Source organism: Mangifera indica, chromosome 2 (genome assembly GCF_011075055.1).
Source record: "Mangifera indica cultivar Alphonso chromosome 2, CATAS_Mindica_2.1, whole genome shotgun sequence".
Taxonomy (NCBI): domain Eukaryota; kingdom Viridiplantae; phylum Streptophyta; class Magnoliopsida; order Sapindales; family Anacardiaceae; genus Mangifera; species Mangifera indica.
The window spans coordinates 7,727,377-7,748,277 of record NC_058138.1 but is presented as its reverse complement, the minus strand read 5'-3'; the positions used below and the strand labels follow the sequence as shown (position 1 = coordinate 7,748,277).

General features: G+C 33.2%; 2 protein-coding genes across 2 annotated transcripts; one reads left to right on the top strand and one right to left on the bottom strand.

Annotated features, from left to right (window-relative positions):
- The first annotated feature begins 261 nt into the window (after positions 1-261).
- LOC123196610 (ATPase family AAA domain-containing protein 3-like) lies at positions 262-5,681 on the top strand. The gene is made up of 8 exons (XM_044610664.1): positions 262-698; positions 1,096-1,191; positions 2,158-2,268; positions 2,348-2,657; positions 2,924-3,014; positions 3,675-4,005; positions 4,414-4,562; positions 4,884-5,681. Exons 1-8 carry the CDS (start codon positions 384-386, stop codon positions 5,395-5,397), a joined length of 1,917 nt encoding a protein of 638 aa, XP_044466599.1. The 5' UTR covers positions 262-383; the 3' UTR covers positions 5,398-5,681.
- Positions 5,682-6,181: 500 nt separating this feature from the next.
- Positions 6,182-9,372, bottom strand: LOC123200899 (NADH dehydrogenase [ubiquinone] iron-sulfur protein 6, mitochondrial-like). The gene is made up of 3 exons (XM_044616281.1): positions 9,203-9,372; positions 6,628-6,712; positions 6,182-6,540 (listed from the first exon to the last, which is right to left on the bottom strand). The coding sequence occupies exons 1-3, from the start codon at positions 9,320-9,322 to the stop codon at positions 6,431-6,433; spliced, it is 315 nt and encodes a 104-aa protein (XP_044472216.1). The 5' UTR covers positions 9,323-9,372; the 3' UTR covers positions 6,182-6,430.
- Between the last annotated feature and the right edge of the window lie 11,529 nt (positions 9,373-20,901).

Sequence of the window (20,901 nt, the reverse complement as noted above, 5' to 3'; positions counted from 1 at the left end):
GTTTAGGATAAATGAGATATTTAATTTAATTTCTCTTAATTTAGTGTTTTGACCATATGACTTTATAATATTGACTAATTTTTTATAAAATCTCTCTAATAAAGTTATTTTAAATAATAATAATAAATTGATATAGTGTATCCTTAAATAAATAAATATTAAAAATTTAATTGTCCTTGGCTTGTTGAGCAAGCCAAGCGGTTCGCTTCCGAACCGTCTCAAACCTTCCAAATAATAAAACCGCCACCATTAAACCTAGCACACAAAACACAAACCCTACAAAAACCCTGCACCTTCTTCTCCCTTTGTATGGAGAGCCTCACTTAAACCCAAAATTTCCCCAATAAAAATTATAATTTTACTTCTTAAATTCACTCCAAGTCATGTCTAAAACCTATGCAATAGGGTTGATCTCTGCCCTTGCGGCGGCCACTTCTGCTAGCTCAGCCTTTTCTGATGACTCTTCCAGCTACTCTCCCTTCTCATTTCTCACTAACCAATCTAGCAAGGCTCATCCGCCTCCAAATGCGCCTTCATCACAGCCTTCGATGGCCGGGGACAAGCCTCCGCCTCCGCCTCCGCCTCCGAAGGTGAGGAATGATAATCCTAGGACTAGCTCTGCCGGCTTCGATCCCGAGGCGTTGGAGAGAGGCGCCGAGGCCTTGAGGAAGATCAGCAAGTCTCCTAATAGCAAAGAGGTCTGAATTTGGGACGTTCTTGAAATGGGTTCTGTTCGTTTTTGTGTTTCATTGCCGGGTTCTGATGTTTTTTCATATGTATGGTACTGGCAGTACTAACCAGTTTTATTCATTTTCCGGTAACGTAACCTGTATGTGGTGTTTGACTGTGCTAACTAGTTTTACAAAATGTTTTTATCCTGTAATATAGGAAAATGAATATTTTGAAATTGAATAAATATGATAATATTACATTTTTGTTTACGTTTTGTGTTGATTTGTTCAGGGATTTATAATAATGAATAATTTGGATGATGCGTAAGCTTATCTCAGCATCTGGCTTCATTTAAGATTGTATTTCTCTTGGAAAATGTAGAAACTACGAATATTAAGGTTATGTGGTTTTTTTTTTTTTAAGGCATTTAAGATTATTATGAGGCAAGAAGAGACAAGACAAGCAGAAATAGCTGCAAAGGCTGCAGAATATAAAGCAATGCAAGCTCAAGCTGAAACAGTAAGATACTATTTTAACCTCTCCTCTGGCAATATCATTCTATTTCAGTTTGTTTAGTCAAGAAATGTTTAATGGTTCTGAGATTTTCCAACTATTCTTAAAAGTATTCCAAAGTCACTGAATTTGTCTCTTTTCGCCTTTGACAACTATCATGACACTTTAGTGAGTAGAAATTATGTGACCTAATATTGTCCTTGTTATTTGAGTTGAGTTGATTATCTAGCAAACTGACACTTCAGTAACTAGAAATTATGCAACCTAATATTGTCCTTGTTATTTGGGTTAGAGAGGATTGTCTAGTAAACTAGTTTTTTTTGGTCCTTTGGGAAGAAAGATACCGAAAATAAAATCAGAAGTTAAAGGGGTAATAATTCTTTGATTTTAAGGATATAGAGAGAGAGAGGAAGATAACAGGCTGCTACAAGTGAAGTAGTTTTACAGTCTGTGATGGCAATTCAGCATATTTAAAATCTGCAGTCTTAATAGCAATTTGGCAGTATTGTGAAAAACTGAATATTTATTGAGTTGGCTGTGCCTTCTCCTGACTGTGACTGTGCATGCAAACCTCATTTCATCTCATTTAATCATATCTACCTGAAAAATATCCTTGATGGTTACACCAGGTATTTGATCCAACCTGCTAAGTTAAATTCCTCTTTGGCTGGTTGTTTTGACAATGTTTTTGCCTTTCTTCAAGTTAAGTGGGTTGAGCTTTGATAGGAAATTGGAGTTAGTTTACACTAAGCAAGTTGAGCTTTTTTATCAGGTCTTAAGATGAGATAGTAAGAAGAATAAAATAAGAAAAAATGAAAACACTGTTAAATCTTTTGTCAGTGTCAAATACTGGGTCTTTGAATGACGAATTTTTGATACATATATACTTGCTTCTCTATGCTATGTGACTTGTGAAACTCTCTTTTATTGGCATATGTTTGTTACCTGAATAATTAACTTTTTTTCTGGCAGGAGAGACAAAGGGTTATATACGATGAACAAAAAAAGCTAGCTCAGCAGCAGGCACAAACAAAATCCCAGATGGCTCGTTATGAGGATGAGCTGGCAAGGAAGAGGATGCAGGCATGCATATGAATATATTGAGAGGTTCATGCAATAATTATATTATGGAAAAGTATTAATTAGGTACATCTTCTTGCAGGCAGAAAATGAATACCAAAGAACAAGAAACCAAGAACTTGTAAAAATGCAAGAAGAGTCATCAATAAGGCAGGAGCAAGCTAGGCGAGCTACTGAAGAACAGATTCAAGCGCAAAGGCGGCAGACAGAACGGGAAAAGGCTGAGATAGAGCGTGAAACAATCAGGGTTAAAGCTATGGCAGAAGCAGAAGGGAGAGCACAAGAAGCAAAGCTAACTGAAGAGGTCAATAGGAGAATGCTAGTAGATCGTGCAAATGCAGAAAGAGAGAAATGGATTGCTGCCATAAATACTACCTTTGACCATATTGGGGGTATAAATTTAATTGCATACTCCTTATCTCAAGAAAGCTTATTCAATTGATCTTTTAATACATAATACCTTTTGTGACTTTACAATATCTTGTCGAGTTTTAATTAGAAATCAAATATACCTGTTTAATTTTACCTGGTGATGTCACATTCAAAAGTTTAACTTTAGTGACAACATGTTGGCCACACCATCCTGTTATAGTGTTAATCTAGTCTACGTATTTAATATTAATGCTTTAGAAGTGGCTTATATGGATCTATTTTGCAGGGGGCCTTCGAGCTATATTAACTGATCAAAATAAACTTGTTGTTGCGGTCGGGGGAGTGACTGCTCTGGCAGCAGGAGTATACACAACAAGGTAAACATTAAATTCTTACTTGAGGATTCTCATCTGAATGCTTGAATATGTAGATGTGGGATTTTACCCATGGAATGTAAGGAAATCTTTTGGTATTTTCAATCTTTTAGTCTTTATGATTAATAGATGTTTCATGGATAGGCTGGTGTTCAGTTTACATCTCTTGAGGTTAGAAGGATTGTGTGTGGAAAAAAAATTGCCATTCTTTAAAGCATGTCACCTATCTCTGTGGTTCTGTCCAAACCTTCTTCCCGGTTACTCTTTTATTTAGCTATCATAGAAAGTGACCTGTCTGTTTAGTTGTAGAGATACCCTGTTCTAATCTTATGATGTTTTTTTAGGAATGTTAGTCTCTACCTTGGGAGTAAAACTGCACAAACATGGAAGTGTGGGCTGTGTGTGTGTCGATGGTGTAATGCCTATGACTATTAAGTCTCAATATTTATTTTCACTGGATGAACGGTTTTTTGTGCATTTAGACAATATTTTACTTTTTGGCTATCTAGCCTATCTTAAAATAGGCTTTAGGATGGAAGAGTACATGTCTGTTGTACCCAATGTGACTTTTTAGCATGTTTGCTTCTCTCAGTGACTAATTATGAAGCTTTGCAAACTATGGGATTTAATATCTCATCAGCCTATATCATTTCTTCAATGCAGAGAAGGTGCAAGGGTGATTTGGGGATATGTGGATAGAATATTGGGACAACCATCTCTAATCAGGGAGTCTTCTAGGGGAAAATACCCTTGGTCAGGCTTGTTTTCACGTGCTGCAAACTCTCTGCGTGGTGGTAACAAAGAGATGGCTTCAAAAAATGGAAACGGATTTGGTGATGTGATTCTACACCCATCTCTTAAGAAAAGAGTCGAGCAGCTGGCTGGAGCAACTGCCAATACTAAAGCACACAATGCACCATTTCGCAACATGCTCTTCTATGGCCCTCCAGGAACAGGAAAAACAATGGCTGCTAGAGAGTTGGCCCGTAAATCTGTAAGATCTTACGACATTATGCTTTGATATTGTCAGTTAATTTCTGTTCAGAGGCTTATATGTTTGGTTATTCTCCTTTACCTCCCCCAACCAAGTTCACCGCTTCTCAACAAAGTAAGATGGGTTTGTGATTTACCAGTAAATATATATTACAAGTTTGATATATACATATGGGATTGTTATTTCAAGCTTTGGGTGGTGCTGTAAATTTTGACAGTTGAGAAAGGAGATCTAAACCAGATAGGAGAAATTTATGAACTGTCAGGACAATTCTTGTCTGTTTTGCTTTCATATGCTGTCTTCTGATAAATTCAAGGAATCTTTGAGTAATAGTGCTAAACTGTTTTTTTTTTTCTTTCTTTTATTATTTTTGTCACTGATTTATATATTTCTAATCCATACATGCAGGGACTAGATTATGCATTGATGACAGGTGGAGATATTGCTCCACTGGGGTCACAGGCTGTTACCAAGATACACCAATTATTTGATTGGGCTAAGAAGTCTAACCGTGGTTTATTGTTGTTCATTGATGAAGCGGATGCCTTTTTGTGCGAGTAAGTGATATTCATCCTTCGATTATGTTGTGTGAAAATTTCATGGCAAAACAAGTAAAAACTTCATATATTACAGTATAAATTGGGTGGTTTTTAGGAGCATTGCTTACACATTGGGCAAAGCTGGACTGGTTTGGAATGCCAGGACAGAAGATACAATGTGATACAACTAAATGATAGCTAAATGTCTCTCTGAGATTTGTTAATGGAATTTCACAATAATTTATATATTGTTGATATTTGTTAATGTAGCATGTCTTTTCGGTAGGATTTGCAATAACCCTGACCAATGATTGATTTTGTTGACCTAACACTTTGCAGGCGGAACAAAACTTACATGAGTGAAGCTCAAAGAAGTGCACTCAATGCTCTCCTTTTCCGTACGGGTGACCAATCCAAGGATATAGTGCTTGCACTTGCCACTAACCGCCCTGGTGATCTTGATTCAGCCATGGCAGATCGAATTGACGAAGTCCTGGAATTCCCTTTGCCTGGGCAAGATGAACGATTCAAACTACTAAAACTCTATCTTGACAAATATATTGCTCAAGCTGGATCAAGAAAATCTGGCGTGTTCAGCAAAATATTCAAAGGTGAACAGCAGAAGATAGAGATTAAGGGATTGACTGATGATATCTTAATGGAAGCAGCTGCTAAAACTGAAGGATTTTCTGGAAGAGAAATTGCAAAACTGATGGCTAGTGTCCAAGCAGCTGTCTATGGAAGTGAGAATTGTGTGCTAGATCCGAGCCTTTTCCGTGAAGTTGTAGATTATAAAGTAGCAGAGCATCAGCAAAGAAGAAAACTTGCTGCTGCAGGTGGAGGTAGCGTGTAACCACGTTTTTTGCATTATATTTCAACCGTTTTACCTAGGGGCCGAAAAGACAGTCTAATGAGTATGTCAATTTCGAATATATAAAATTTTTTTGAATAACTCTTTAGTTAATTTAGGTTGGCCCATGCCATTTAGTTTTGGGCATTATGTTATCAATTTTTTGAGAGGAGCTTTGTGCTGTTATCATCATTCATTCCCCCTGTTTGTGGGTAAGTTTTGGTATCCCTTACCTTCTGATGAAGTTACTTATACATCCATCAATAAATTTCGTTTTTCGGGGTTCACATGATCTGTTCTCTTTCAATGCCCCATCAAAGTTTTTCATATCTTTTCCCCTCTTTATTCTCTACTCTTTATGCTTATGCTCTTCTGTGTCAATGATTTTTTTTCTTCTCTGTACGAACATGGATACTTCAACTTTTCCTAGCTCAGTAATTCATTATTGCCTTCTTGCATTAGTGTTACGGGTGTGGCTTGAATGCAAAACATATTTTGACCCAATAATATCATATACACAGAATTTGTACTCAAAAAAATTACACGGATTGACATGACAATAATGTGATAATATCTTTTCATCTGTCTGATGCTAATATAGTTATGTCATCATCATTAAATAAATGTCCTATCAGTTTATATAATTTTTTTGTGCACAAATTCTGTGCATATAACATTACTCTATTTTGAACCTCCCCTACCGGCAAACAGATTATGGCAGTAGTCCTAGATGGACATCTCAACTTAATGGAAATATATGAAATGTGAAACAAGGGTTACTTAGGAATTAGAGTAGAAAAAGTTGATTAATAAGTAGAAATTCATAGAACTGTGTGCTGCAGACGGTAATCAAGCACATAAAGTCCTTATTTTGCCAATTACTTGAAACAAGTGAAAATCACAAATACGGTTGATTGCTCAGTTAACATTTATCTTCCCCAGCATTTGACAGCAGACGATTACCGTCTCAGAAATTCAGATTAGGACATGTATCCAGTAGGCATCACAATGGCTCACACTAGCAATTGTGTATGTCCTAGTGATGGTGATCTTGAACATAGCGTAGACCACAATATTTGCAAACAGCCGGCTCCTTTAGGTCAAGGCATATGAACTCGATTGGGTGCCCAAGTGCCGGGTTGGTATCTACAATCAGATGTGTATTGCTCGGTCAGAGAAATGAAGTTAAATCACCCATTTAAACAAACAATATGAAATAATAAACAAACTAACCTCCTTCACATGCTACAATCCTGCCTTCCACCTTAATTGGTGGAACTTCATTGATCAACTCCATTGGTGATTTCTTGCTAACATCCTAAACAAGAAACAGTATAAATAACAGTTATCACAATAACAATAAAAAAATTATCGGGGCTGGAAAAAAATGAAAAATGCACCAAGGATTTTCATAGATGAGATTACTTGACGCTTAAGATTATTGGTGAGAAGAAAACAAAGATGGCACAAGGATTTCCTCTAAATTCAAAGAGAATTATCAAAATAATACATCGATTGGGCAACGAAAGATAAGAAGCTCCCGAAATTTAATCAACTTACTGTATTGCTATAAGTTAGAAAGGAAAAAAAGGTGTGTTATTCTTGACTCAAAGTTAACAAAAATTGCCCTCTTCATGGGAAAAGTCTGGCAGTTGTATCATTGAATCCACTACCCTATGCATTATAATAAAAAAATTTGATAATACTGATCATGTTTGAGGGGCTATAATACAAAATGAGCACTTCCTCACCCTCACCATAATAGCCATTGAGTTAACTTTAGACCAAAAATATTCATACAACTCTTTTCTATATCTTCTTAACCTTCTTTCCTTTCCACCTTTCGACAAAACTTATCACCCCTCTCAATATAATCTCTCCCTTTATTGTTATCTAAATCTACAGCAAAGAAACTTAAGTACTCATTACAATATCTTATAGACATAGTAAGTTGACAAAACCCAAATTGTTATTGATATTTCCAAAAAATTAAATCATGTACTGACAAAAAGTTTATAAACATTACAAATATATCCCTAGAGTTGACAGGCAATATTGAAGGTGACCTAGAAATTCTTGAAAAGTTGGAACTTTGCTGATACTTGACATAATAAAAGGGTGTCAACTGCTATTTTTCCAATTATTGAAATATTTGAATTTGTTTGAATCTGCTGAAAGTTCAAAACCCTCAATATTAATAGCTAGTGCAAGGTACATTTTTAATTTTTTCAAACAGTAAGAGGCTTTATAAAAATTGGCATAATTACACCGCATTTACTATATGAACAATTTAGGTTTAGTTAAAGACAAATCATATTTTTTTTGCATTTAAAATAAACATAAACATTATATTTTGTAAATTAAACTTGCAACATTTATGTCAGTAGATCTAAAAGGTAAATACAACCAACACTTGAATTTTCTAGTTGTAAATTCAGACAACAATGAAAAGAGACTGTGTTTAGAGAGCTGAAGAGTTTTATCATGAATGGAAAAGGGAATGGACAGAGAAAGGGAAGAAGAAATAGAAGAGAGATGTGAGGGTATTTTGGTTCTAAACCTAACTACATAGTCAATGCAAAAAAGGGAGTGAGGAAGTGGTCCTTTTACATTATAGCCCCTCAAATGTGATCATTTTACCAATTCCTAAAATCAAATAGCATGTTACCTAACATTTCTGGTATATTAGATTTTGATCAAATAAGTAGCACTTCAAAAGTAATATAAAAGTGAGCTAATGCTACAAACATATTTTCATCAACTTTGACATCTCAATTACTAATTGGATCAGAATAACTGCTTTTTCACTCAAAATGCAGATAATGACAAATTTCATGAGCCTAATCAATGTCAAAAATACAGTGAAACAAATTGGTAAAGGAAATATATGCATGATTGTGCAGTCAGTGCCATCACAATTGCATGCAAAATGAAATCAAAATAACTGATAGCAAGATGGTATATAAGATATTAAAGCATTGAAGAGAGAAGATAAAGAAGACATCGCTTTGTCTCTCTTAGCTAAACATAGTTCTTCAAATCTAAAGCAAGTATCTCATTCTTTAGCACAAGGAAAGTTCGAAGGAGTCTCACACTTGAACATAAGGGGGTGGAGTGAACTCATCAGTTAGGAATTTGGAATTTTGGTCACACTTCCAAAACATGAGAAAGAACTTATCTCTACATATGCAAAGACCAAGGGCTTCCTCTTTTTGCGTAAGGGAATGCTAGCTGGAAACTTGACAAAGACATTTCATAATGTATCTAAGCTACTAATGGGATTATAATGATCATTTAGAAAGGGGTTTGTGTGTGTGTATAGTCTAAAAGTCACCATTCTTACATAATCCATTATTCTTGTGATGCATTTCCTTCTAATCGTACCATTGGATTAAACAACCTCACTATTTATACAAGCAATAGAGAAACTCTTCACTATGTAGTGCAGTTCCACAAAGTACTTTTTAAACAGGTTTCAGATACACAGCTGAAATAGCCTTTGAATAAGCATTTCACAAGAGCTTTTCCACAACGTGCTTTTAAAGAAAATAACTTTTATCCAAGACTACTTAAAGCCATCTCTACAACAACACTCCCAAACGAACCCCAAAACTAATTTACTCTAAATCTGTAATTAAACCTAGAACTAACAATTTCCAAAAACCGTCGAGAAGCAACGAATTCTTAAACAATTTCCCCAAATTAACATAAAAATATTATCAATTGTCAAATCAGATTTCTTTTCTAGAAAAAAACTGGTAAAAATTATAAGAACAATAACTCAATTATCGGGTAATGACAAAATTACCTGCATCCATTTAGCGGTATGGTTGCTGATGACAGCGCTGACTGAACTCAGATTTCTAGCCTTTAATGGACGATTAGACGATCCGATTAGGGCTTTGAACAGAGACGAAGCCATTGACATGCTCTTTGTTTGATACTGCCGAAGACGGAAGCTATTTGCGATTGCGAAAGAGAGATCAGAAACATTGGTACTTCAACGGGCCGAAGATGGTGATCCGGCCCAATAAGGACAGCCCACCCCTCTAATGGATATTATCATTCACACACTCCTATTATTTAGACAGGTTTAATCTTGGGAAATTATAAAAAATAGGCAAAAGTAAGGGGGTTTAAGCGAGATTGTCCAAAAAATTCATATTAAAGCAAAAATGCCCAATTTTTGTGAAATGTCGAAACTACCCCTATATATAAACAAGGCAAATTTTCATATTTTCCACTGTCCTAGTGTAAATCTAAAGAAAAATCGCCCACTGCCCCACTGTCCACTATCATCCCACTGTCAACCAGATTTCCGACGATTTTCTTACTTTTCGATGACCGAAAATGATCAAGAAGACTAGTATATCTTCTGTAATCTTGTTTGAATCAAGTTATTGTTCATATTATTGAGATTTGAGTGAGATTTTGCGGTTTAAAACTTTAGGGTTTCGATTTTGAACAATGCTCAATATGTTTTGATTCTTCGTTGTTTTCGTTGAATTTGTTGAGGGGTTTTATGTTATACCCTATACAGATTTGATTTGTGTTGAAATTGGAGGTCGAAATGACCGATTTTTGGTCGAAAAATACGTCCGAAGCATTCGACAGTCTGACAGTGGCAACAGTGTATCCCACTGTCATGACGAACACTCCCACTGTGATAGTGGGTTAGGGGGGTTAAGTGGCTTTTTTAAAACATTAGGGATCTAGTCATCATAGACAGTGGGCTGCTGGTGAATAGCGTGGGTTAGGGTGAAAATTTACTTTTTTAAAACTGTATGGGCGGTAATAGATTCAAAAATTACTAAGGGGGCAAGGGATAAATATTGGACCTGTTTGTAATATAAATTTTCTGAGGAGGTAAATTGATATTTTTCACATATAGGGTTTCTCGACGTGTAGTTTTCAAATTTTACATCCGTTTTTTCTGTTTTAAGATTTTTCAATATTTAGTTTTCGAATTTGAGATTAAGTTTTTCGATTTTTGTACCTTTCGGACACATTTTACGATGTAATGACCTAATTTCACTCAATATTTCAGTTTTTTCATTTATAGGATATATTGACTCGTACTTTTGAATTTCAGTTTCGTTTTTCCGAATTTTTCCGTTTTATGATATATCAATTCGTATTTTCCAGATTTCTGAACAATTTTTTCGATTAATGATATTTTTATATATTTTAACTGATAGAGTTCGAATTTCAATTCCTTTTTTTCAATTATTCACATTCTAGGGTAAATCAACGCATAGAATTCGAATTTCATTTTCGTTTTTTCAAATTTCATCGTTTTAGAATATATCGACTCGTATTTTCCAGATTTTGGAACGATTTTTCGATTGCTGTCATTCTAGGGTATTTAAACCTTTAGAATTCGAATTTCAGTTTCATTTTTTTCAATTTCACCTTTTTAAGATATATCGACTCGTATTTTCCAGATTTTGAAACGTAATTTGCATGAACAAATATAAAATCATATAATTATAATTTATAGAATCAACACATAAATTATAAAACACTAAATGAAATTTTAAAGTTTTAAAAATACATGGATTGTCATATAATTTGAATCTAAAAAATATTTGAAAATCACCTAAAATTACCTATTAAAATCACCTCTCGATGTGACTTGATCTTCTACTCTATGAACCTCCCTTAATAACAATTTTAAATGAGTAAACTATATTGCATTGGGTTTTAGAGCAAAAGCTCAATCAATATATAGTAAATTAATTGCCCCCAATTAAGGTCCAATAAACCTCAAACCTATATTTATATTGTCTATCCAGATCATAACCTTCAAGTGTATTGAGTTTATCTTTATTAATCACTCAAGTCCATCTATAAACTATCATGAGACTATTCAATTACTTGGTTTTATTAAACTAAAAACATAATTAATGTTAACCTATATCAAAAAATTTCTAACATTCTCCCATTTGGGTAATATTAACTATTTTTATTTTATTTTAAGAAAAAAGAAAGAAAAACAATTTTTTTGACTCTTAGATAATCAACATTTTTAACTATAAGTAGCTGTTATTTTAGAAAACAAAATAGTCTAAAGATAAATTATACTGTAATAAACAATCTAGTTAATATGACCAACAATAATAAACCAAAATATTACTTATACTCTCTATCAACATAAGATTGTTTTTTTATCACAATTACTAATAATCAAATCAACATGGATCAAATTGGGAAGTTTAACAGAAATAGCACCCAACAAAGTGATCACAACATGTGTTATGTCTCTGTTAGTTCTCTTTATGATTCCTCTTTAATCTTATGTTTCAAAAGAAATAAGAGAATTTTTTTAGCTTTTAGTGAAGTCTTTATGTTTCAATCTTGCTTGAGACTTATGAAGAATACACATATAACTATTCTACTCAAGAGAAACTTTATCTTGAGACATATATTGTACCTTAACCATATATATACGTATATACCCATAGACAAATAAGTATGTCAATATGATCATGATTAATAAATAAATATATCAACAAAACAATAATAAGAAAAACTCCCACTAACCCTATATATCAAAAGACCTTAAACACTTTTATGTTTTTAACATGACTTTATAGGTTACAGGTCTTATTGCTTTAGTTAAAGGCTTAAACTTTATTAACCCTATATTTTCATACTTTACCCTAATATCTCTTTTCTTTGTGAGATTTCTAACTGTAAAATATTTTATTCTATATATTTCAATCTACTGGTAGTTTTTTAGCTAATTGCACTATTATCATAGTAAAAAGAGTCAACACTAAGTAGTTCAACCAAGTAATTCTTCAACCATACACCTAAAAAGTTGCCCCATGGTAAAACTATAAATCCAATATCTATGGTTAAGGCTGTTAACAACTACTTAGTATTTTTTCAAATATACCCATAATAATATATCCTGAAATAGACTTTAAATTATCTTTACAACTATCAAAATCTTGATCTTTTGCAAGTATCTCATTATCTCTTAAATTACAACCCAATAATCAAAACTTAGATTTGAGAGGTATAAATTGAGAACCTTTATCATAAAAGACATTTCACATGGATTCCTTTTCAACCTCATTTTTTACTTAACGTTTGATGTTGAGCTTATTTTATTTCATAACAGGCATACCGCTTGGCCTACAATTCTTCATGTTGAACATTTTAAACACACGCTTCAAGTATGCATTTGAGATAAATCAATAAGTCCATGAGTCATTTTACAGTGGATCTCAATATTAAGAACAAATTATATATCTTCAAGATCTATTTACAACATAGGTCTTGGAAAAACTGACATGATGTTAATATCACTGTTACCAATATATTGAACCATACCATGAAGACAAATTCGCTTCCACTAATCTTCATATTTCTATCATGGTCTAATTTATTCTTTATGAGGTCATGAGAAGTACATTTTATTGAACTTAAGACACCATTGTCAAGAAGTCTATTTCAGCTATAGATAAACTTCTTAAGACTATATACCAAAAGCTTTATCCCTTATATTTTTAATAAAACTAATTGCACCATATAGACTCCCTTACTAAGGCTTTTATTCAAAAAGACAATTTTGACATTTACCTTTTATAGCTCTAATCCAAATGAGCTTCCAATGTCATAAGGTTTCATACTTTATTATCAATCACAAACTTTTTCTTTTCTTATAACTTTAAAAATACCTTTCAAATTGATAATTTATAAAGGCTTCTAAACAATAGTTTGAGTAATAACAAAATCTCTCTTTTTGAGCTACACATAAAAAATTCTTAATGATGACAAATCATTCTTTTATAATATATTTTCTCATCAGAATTTTTATACCTTCATCAATTATATTTGACTTATTTATTATAAGATTAGCTGTCAATTCTTTAGGGGAGTGTCTTTTAAGGTGATCTCAAATTCCGTTTGACTTTGTAAATTTTATTGACTCCAACTATTGATTTAGCCATGATATTATCCAATCTTATGGACATTTCAAGAATTGGGTGTCAATCACTTTAGTACCTTAATTGGGATAATAATTTTGGCATAAATATAAAAAAATCCATTAAGAAAATACTATGTTATTTGACTATTTTATCCAATGGATATTAAGTCATGATTACTTCTCATTATATCTCTAAGCCTAAGAGTGAGTTTCATAACAATGCCATTTTAGAGTCCTATATGGGATTTTATCTCAACTATCTTCACCAGAGATGCAATAAGTATTTATTTGTTATTGATTAACATATGTATAAGGTATAATGACAAAGTTCACTTAAACAAAAATTTATAAGATGATGTTAATTTCCCGCTAGTTTTATCTCCGGTGGAGAAAGATACAAATTGGTATAATGACGTTGTTTGATACACAGGGATGTCAGATAGTTGATCTTCTTTGTCCATCACCCTTGGCCTCGTTAGAAGATGCATCATCGAGTCCTCCTAATGTTACTTCTCTAATCGTTGCTCTTTCTCCTATCGAGGCTTCTGTCTAGCCTTTTGTCATCAAGCCCTATCTCGTCAGTGACTATGTTATGATGCCTATCGACGAGCATATATCACCGAAGCCCTCTATTCGACTCTACCACTAAGCTCACGTCATATGATCTTCCTGTTAGTAGACCAGATTTCTTCATTCATTACTTTGATGTTACATTAGCTCGATGGGAAAATCTTATATTAGATCGATTCATTAGTATAAAGGATAGGATGAGTCAGATCGAGGATAAAATAACTTGTATAGAGGATAGGATGAGTTGAATCAAGGATAGGATGACTCGTACAAAGGATATGATGATCTGTATGGAGGATATGATCACTTATACGGAAGAGACACAATCTCATCACAGCACAAATACTGTCCAATAGGTAAAAAACTTAATAATTTGCTAGATATTCCAACTATTTATATATGCAAACATATAAACCCTGTAATAATTGTATATGTTGTTACAATCTCCTCATGATATTGGTGATGGACTATCAAGAGCGGGTCCGACATTCTCATCTTTACCTGCTATCGATATAAGTGCTAAACGTTATGAGTATATTGGAAATGATATTTTAGAAATACTTGTAGTCTTTTATTAACTCGTGAAAGTTGATATTTTTTCAACATCAGTTTTTTGATGAGGGACCATCCAGAGAGGATCCTATATTAACTTTTGATGTGGGTAATAACATATCATCCCATGAGGTTTCCCTATTGACACCTTCAACAATGGTTTAGGTAATTACAATATCGTTTGTAAATGTTATATCTGAATTCAACATTCCTTGATTGATTGCCTGTTAACTCATTACCATCGACATTAGTTTAGTTGCTTGACATTCCTGAGGCTACACTTATGGGGGATCCCATGACGACATTGATTCCAACAGTAGATGTACGCACAATATCGACTGTACACCTTCTAATTATAAATGTAACTCTTTTATGAACCGATATGAAATGTTAATACTATTACAAAATGTCAACGATGATAAATCACCCCACACGGTTTTCCTATTGACATCTTCTATGATTATTCCAGTAAGTCTAACATTGTTTATTACTATTATATCTCATTTACACATTCGATTATCAATTTCTTTTTAACTCGTTACTATCAATATTGTGGTAGTGTCACAATGTTGAAGAGGCAGTTTCAAAGGGGGATCCCATGATAACATTTATTTCAACATTAGAGATTCATACATGGTTAACTTTGTACTTTGTAATTTTTGTTAAACAGTTTCATTAACCAATATGAAATATTAATGTTGTCATAGGATGTCATCGATGATGAAGGACCACCCTATGAGGATTCCCTATTACACCTTCTATGGAGGTTGAGGTAAATTGTTAGATTAACTAATATAAATTGTTATTTTTATTAATGTTAATCCTATATTGACTTTCATGTATTGTTACAACAAGATATCCACTTGGTCTATCTCAACACACCAAGCAAGGGAAAACAGGTGCTCGATATTGCGTCTTAGGATGACGAAGTCACTAACGATGTGGTTCAACTCCTAACACAAGGAGACATAGTCCAAGCAGAAAAATTTCATATATGTTTTCATTAGAACTTTTATAATTATGAGTGAAAATTATATTATTTATTTATTAATTTTATATATTTAACTCCAACCAGTCCAACAATTTTCTACAGTCGACCTGACCTCACTTACAGATTCCCCGGCCATGACTTCTGCCTTACAAAAGGTATTGAAATAAATTTGAAAATCTCATGAGTTAATAAAATTTTAAATATCATATTATTTATTTTGATGTAGTTTTTCCACACACATCGTGGTTGACTTGTTAAGAAATGACCACTCATTCGTAGCCCGTACACAAATCTATTGAAATCACAGATCCAACAAAAAAAATTGATTGTGCATTATCAAGTACCAAGTGTGAAGAAATTTTTAAGAAATGTATGCAGAACCAGATCTTTTTAAGAAACGTCAGGTTTACAACATAAGGATGAGAACCAAAATCGACTTCTGGTATATAGTCATAGACCCATCCGAATGGTTGTCCAATGATATGAGTTCACTTGGTCAATTAATTTTGTTTTTTAGTATGAAATATCGTTCAGGTGTGTGATAATGTTATATTTTTTGTTTTTACAACATGCAGATTCATTTTTGAGATTATTATGTAGACGACAACATGATGTGTTTGCAGAGGTTTGTTAAAACTAAACGACAATTCTGGTTTGTTTTGTTGCACACCTCCTTCATAAGTATGCCGCATAGATGAGAGATCAGTCTAATTACCAATTTCATCCACTCTTCACATGACTGGTGGATACGGATTATCCTCTTAACTTACATTTGCAATGCTAGGTTATGGTCAATAAGGTCGATATTCGAATCGCAATTACTTTTTAAGGATTACTTAATTAAGGTCTAATATATGTATTTTATCAATGTGTGCAGGTATTTATCCCGATAAACTTTGATAATACACATTGGGTAGTAGGGGTCCTAGATTTGAAGGAATGAAAAATTACAGTTCACGACTTGTTACATAGTTTTACCACTGACCCGAAGCTATTCAGTTGGAAGATGTTAAGGTATACGTCGATGATACTGCATTTGCTAATTACGACATCATTTTGGTCTCTCATGGCCCATACTCCATGAGACGATCCATTTATATTACATAGGGTAGTGGATATACCGCGACAAATGCCCCTATCAGGTGATTATGGTGTGTTCATGTTACGATACATCAAGTGCTTGACGTTTGGCCGATCGTTATCTTTTAAGGGGAAGGACTCGTTACGCCTACACATGTGTTTAGGTACACAAATATTTTTTAGGATATTGATTGACCATTATATTATATCTCATTTGTATTTGTATATATGTTTATTCATTCATATATTTTATTTGTGAGTATATCCATATGTTGGTTCATTTATATAATTACTATAAGCAATGAGTATAGTGAACAAAAAAGACTGAAAATGGATATATGAAATCAATATGGACATATATAATGATTACAAGCCAAAATTTTGTAGATACATTAACGAGTACAATCATAAATTTTAGGCCAAATGACTATTTCCCACCCAAAAGTATGCGTTTTTGTCAAGTTTCCCCCCATTAACTTTGAAAATACTATTTACCCACCCATGGACTGTTAAATTTAATAGAACCCTAACCCCTGGAAAATTTATCTCATTTTCCCCCCTAAAATTTTAAAAACTAACAATTTTTCCCAACCCAAGTTTTAAAAAATAGCATTTTCCCTCTTAGGGTTTTCAATTTTTCAGAGTTAGTTTTTCGGTGCTGTTTCTTTCTCTAGCGTGGCCTCCTTTTGGTGATTATGCTAGGCACGGTCGTCGAGTCGTCTTTGTCGAGACGAAGACGAATTGTCTTCGTCTCAAAGAAGATGAATCGTCTTCGTTCAGAGATGAAGACGAGGTCTTCATTGATGACAAAGACTCCTCTTCGACGAAGAGTCTTTATTGTCGACAAAGACCTCATCTTCGTTGATGACAGTTTCTAGAACAACCATCAGAAGGAGGCTGCATCGGAGAGGAAGAAACGACGTCGAAAAACTAACTCAGAAAATTGAAAACCCTAGGGGGGAAATTCAGTTTTTAAAACTTAGGTTGGGAGAAATTGTTAGTTTTTAGGGTTTAGGGGGAAAATAAAATCAAATTGAAGTTTATTTTTAATAATACAGACAAAATGACAATTTAACTCTTAAAACTGTTAATTTTAACTGGTCACGGGTGGGTAAATGGTATTTTCAAAGTTAATGGGGGGAAACTTGACAAAAGCACATACTTTGGGTGGGAAATAGTCGTTTGGCCTAAATTTTAAAGATAATATATTACAATCATAAAATGTATATATAAAATAACAACTACAATCATAACTTTTATATAAACATATATTACAATCACAAACTTTATATTTAAAGTAACAAGTACAATAACAACTCTTATCTCAAAATTAACAAGTACAATTATAAGGTAGTTATCTTCCATCTTTCTTTTTCCTTCCTGAACTTAATGGTACAAAAATAGGTATTGGAACAGGACTCTCGGAATTCTATCTCGTTTGTCCAGATTTGTGACATCGGCTACAAATAAATTATTCAACAATCTCTCATTGTGAAGGACGTCTGTTTTTATTTGTTGGACATCTCGTACGATCACAATGCACGAACGGTGGATGGATAACACTTGTCTCCTCTAGATGGATCTACTTTGATTGATCTCTTAATGGATTGATAGCCTCCGCGTAGACTGTACGATAAAAAACAGTGTTATAATATGGATGCACCCATTGAATGCAAGTGGTAAGCTTCATATATCTGGCAATAGCAATGGCATACATGCAGGGAATTTGTGATAGTTAAAATTTTCTACAGGTACATGTTTACTCCGTAAGATCAACCAGAGCATAATATTAGCCACTACCAAGAACCTGGTATCGTTCAGTTGTAATAGGATACACCTCCAAGTTTGAAGACTTTCACACACGTTTGACAATTTTTTCCTCTACCCAAGGTGTTACTAGGTTGGTGTAAATATCTGCAAATAATATAAATAAAAACAGATATGGTAAGTAGTTAAGTATAAGTTTATATATATACATTTATAACATATTATAATATTGAATATGTACTTGCATGATTTCTCCTTTCATAAAACCATCATTGCAATGTACCTCTAATGAACTCAATTAGCATAGTAATGGGTAAACCGTGAGTGTGTCTAATAAGTGCATTAAACGACTCAGTGATATTGGTAGTCATTATATTGTACCTATGTCTTGGAAAATATGTCCTTACCCATCGGTTGAAATCCACCTCACATAGGTATGTTGTTGCATTATGGTGGATTATGAATTTATTATCAATATCGCTAAGGCGTACATGGAGTATGAATTCCAATACATCCATGCAACTTTGGCATTCTTCTTATACTTGGATCGCATGTTACAATAGAGGTGATGACAATAATAGTCATAGTGCACACTAGGGAATACTTCAGCCATTGTAGAAAATATACTGACATATCGATATGAAATTATGGCTAAATAAGGTACCTCACCAAAACAATCCTTCAGCTTTGTTAAAAACCAACACCATGTGTCATTGTCTTCCTTGGGACCAATGCCAAAAGCCAATGGATATATATGATTGTTACCATCCAATGCAACAACGATAAATAATTGACCCAAATATTTACCCTTTAAAAAGGCAAGGTTAATACAAATAACTGATTGAATATGTTGTTGGAATGCACGGATAGTGCAACCCAATGTCATGTAAAAGTATTTAAATCGTTCATGTTCATCCGTTAGTGTATGTGTCATAGTTCCCAGATTAAAACATACTAAATTGTAGTAATACTTTAACAGTAACATAAATGACTCTTCTGGTGTAACCCTCAATGATTGAAGTGCCCAATTTCTTACCTGTCATATTTGTGCATATGATATATCAATTTTATATCAGTTAGCGATGTCTGCAATGATCTCTTTTGGTCAATAAACACGGTCAACTAATATAAATTTGATCCTCAAAATTTGCCCTAAAGCTCGGGTGTTTGCTTGCCTATGATGAGGTAATACCTGATTTCTAAAACATGTGTGTTGGCTATCCAAATGATGCAATTTGAAACTGTCACTTGCTCCCACCCTAATTGTTCGTGCACGCTATTTACATTCCTCGTTACAACATTCAACCATCCATTTGATTGTATCTGACTTTTCCACTGCAAACTAATATCCCTTCTAAAGAGCATCTCAACTTATCGCATCAATGACATGTTGTTTAGTTGGAAATAAAGTACCAATTTTCAGATAATCACTATCAGTTTGAACTCTTGAGCTGTTAGATATAGATGATCAGTCAGGAAAAGGTGGTAACCAATGAAATGCATCAATACGAACATTCCCAGTATCAAGATTTGTTTGTGGAAAAGTGTTTATACCTCCGATATCTTTATTAACATGTGTCTTCTCTTTGACCTTCAGTTTCTCGATGGGAATATCATACACAACCTTTCCTTCAAATTTACTCCACTTTGGAAATTTTTTTTGTTGCCATAAAGAAACTCTTTCGCACAATGCAATGCATCAACATCAACATCAACATCATTTAAATCCTTTCTAAACCAATCTCTTAATCTTCTAGATAACTACTCGACTCACCATCTTGTAAACTTCCATCTGCTTGTTGAGTCTCATAATTATCATCATTAACTGTAGTTGTTACAAAAACTTTAACACATTCTTGGAAAAGGTTAGAGAAACTATTAAGAACTTCAACATCTTCATTATTTGAAATTTCAATCGAGATGTCGTCGTCAAGATGCTTTGGTTTTATGCTAAACTGAAAGTTAAATATTCTTTTATCTATATTACACTTGTCACTAACCATTTTGATTAATTCTTTGAATGTCGTCTGTTCTATAATTTTAATCAATTTCCTATTACCTCTAACATATTTTACTACATTGTCATCCTTTTCTATCTATTTCCCCTCATATCTAATTGAAGTATATTTAGCCATTTAGATTAATTCTATAATAAAATATATAATTAATATAAATAATATGGCTAAAAATACTATTTACAGATTTCGATTACACAATTACACTTATTCCATAATTCAATTATATATTGTGACTATTAATATACTTTGATTAATGTGATACTAGTTTATGAAAATATCATTTTACTCTTATATAGTAAAAATATTATTTTACTTCAAATATTATCTAACATATCGTTAATACATTTCATTGTAAAATATCATTTTACCATTAAATATTATCTAATCTAATCTTCTAATATCCTTTATTATAAAATATCATTTCACCCCATACTACTATAATATTTACAAAATAACCCATATAATTTTTATTAATTTACTTTTTATACACAACTATAATTTATTATATAAAACATCACATATAATTACATTATTAATAAAATAATAACAATTGAAGTTATAGTAACTATAAATACCTCGATTTCACAAAC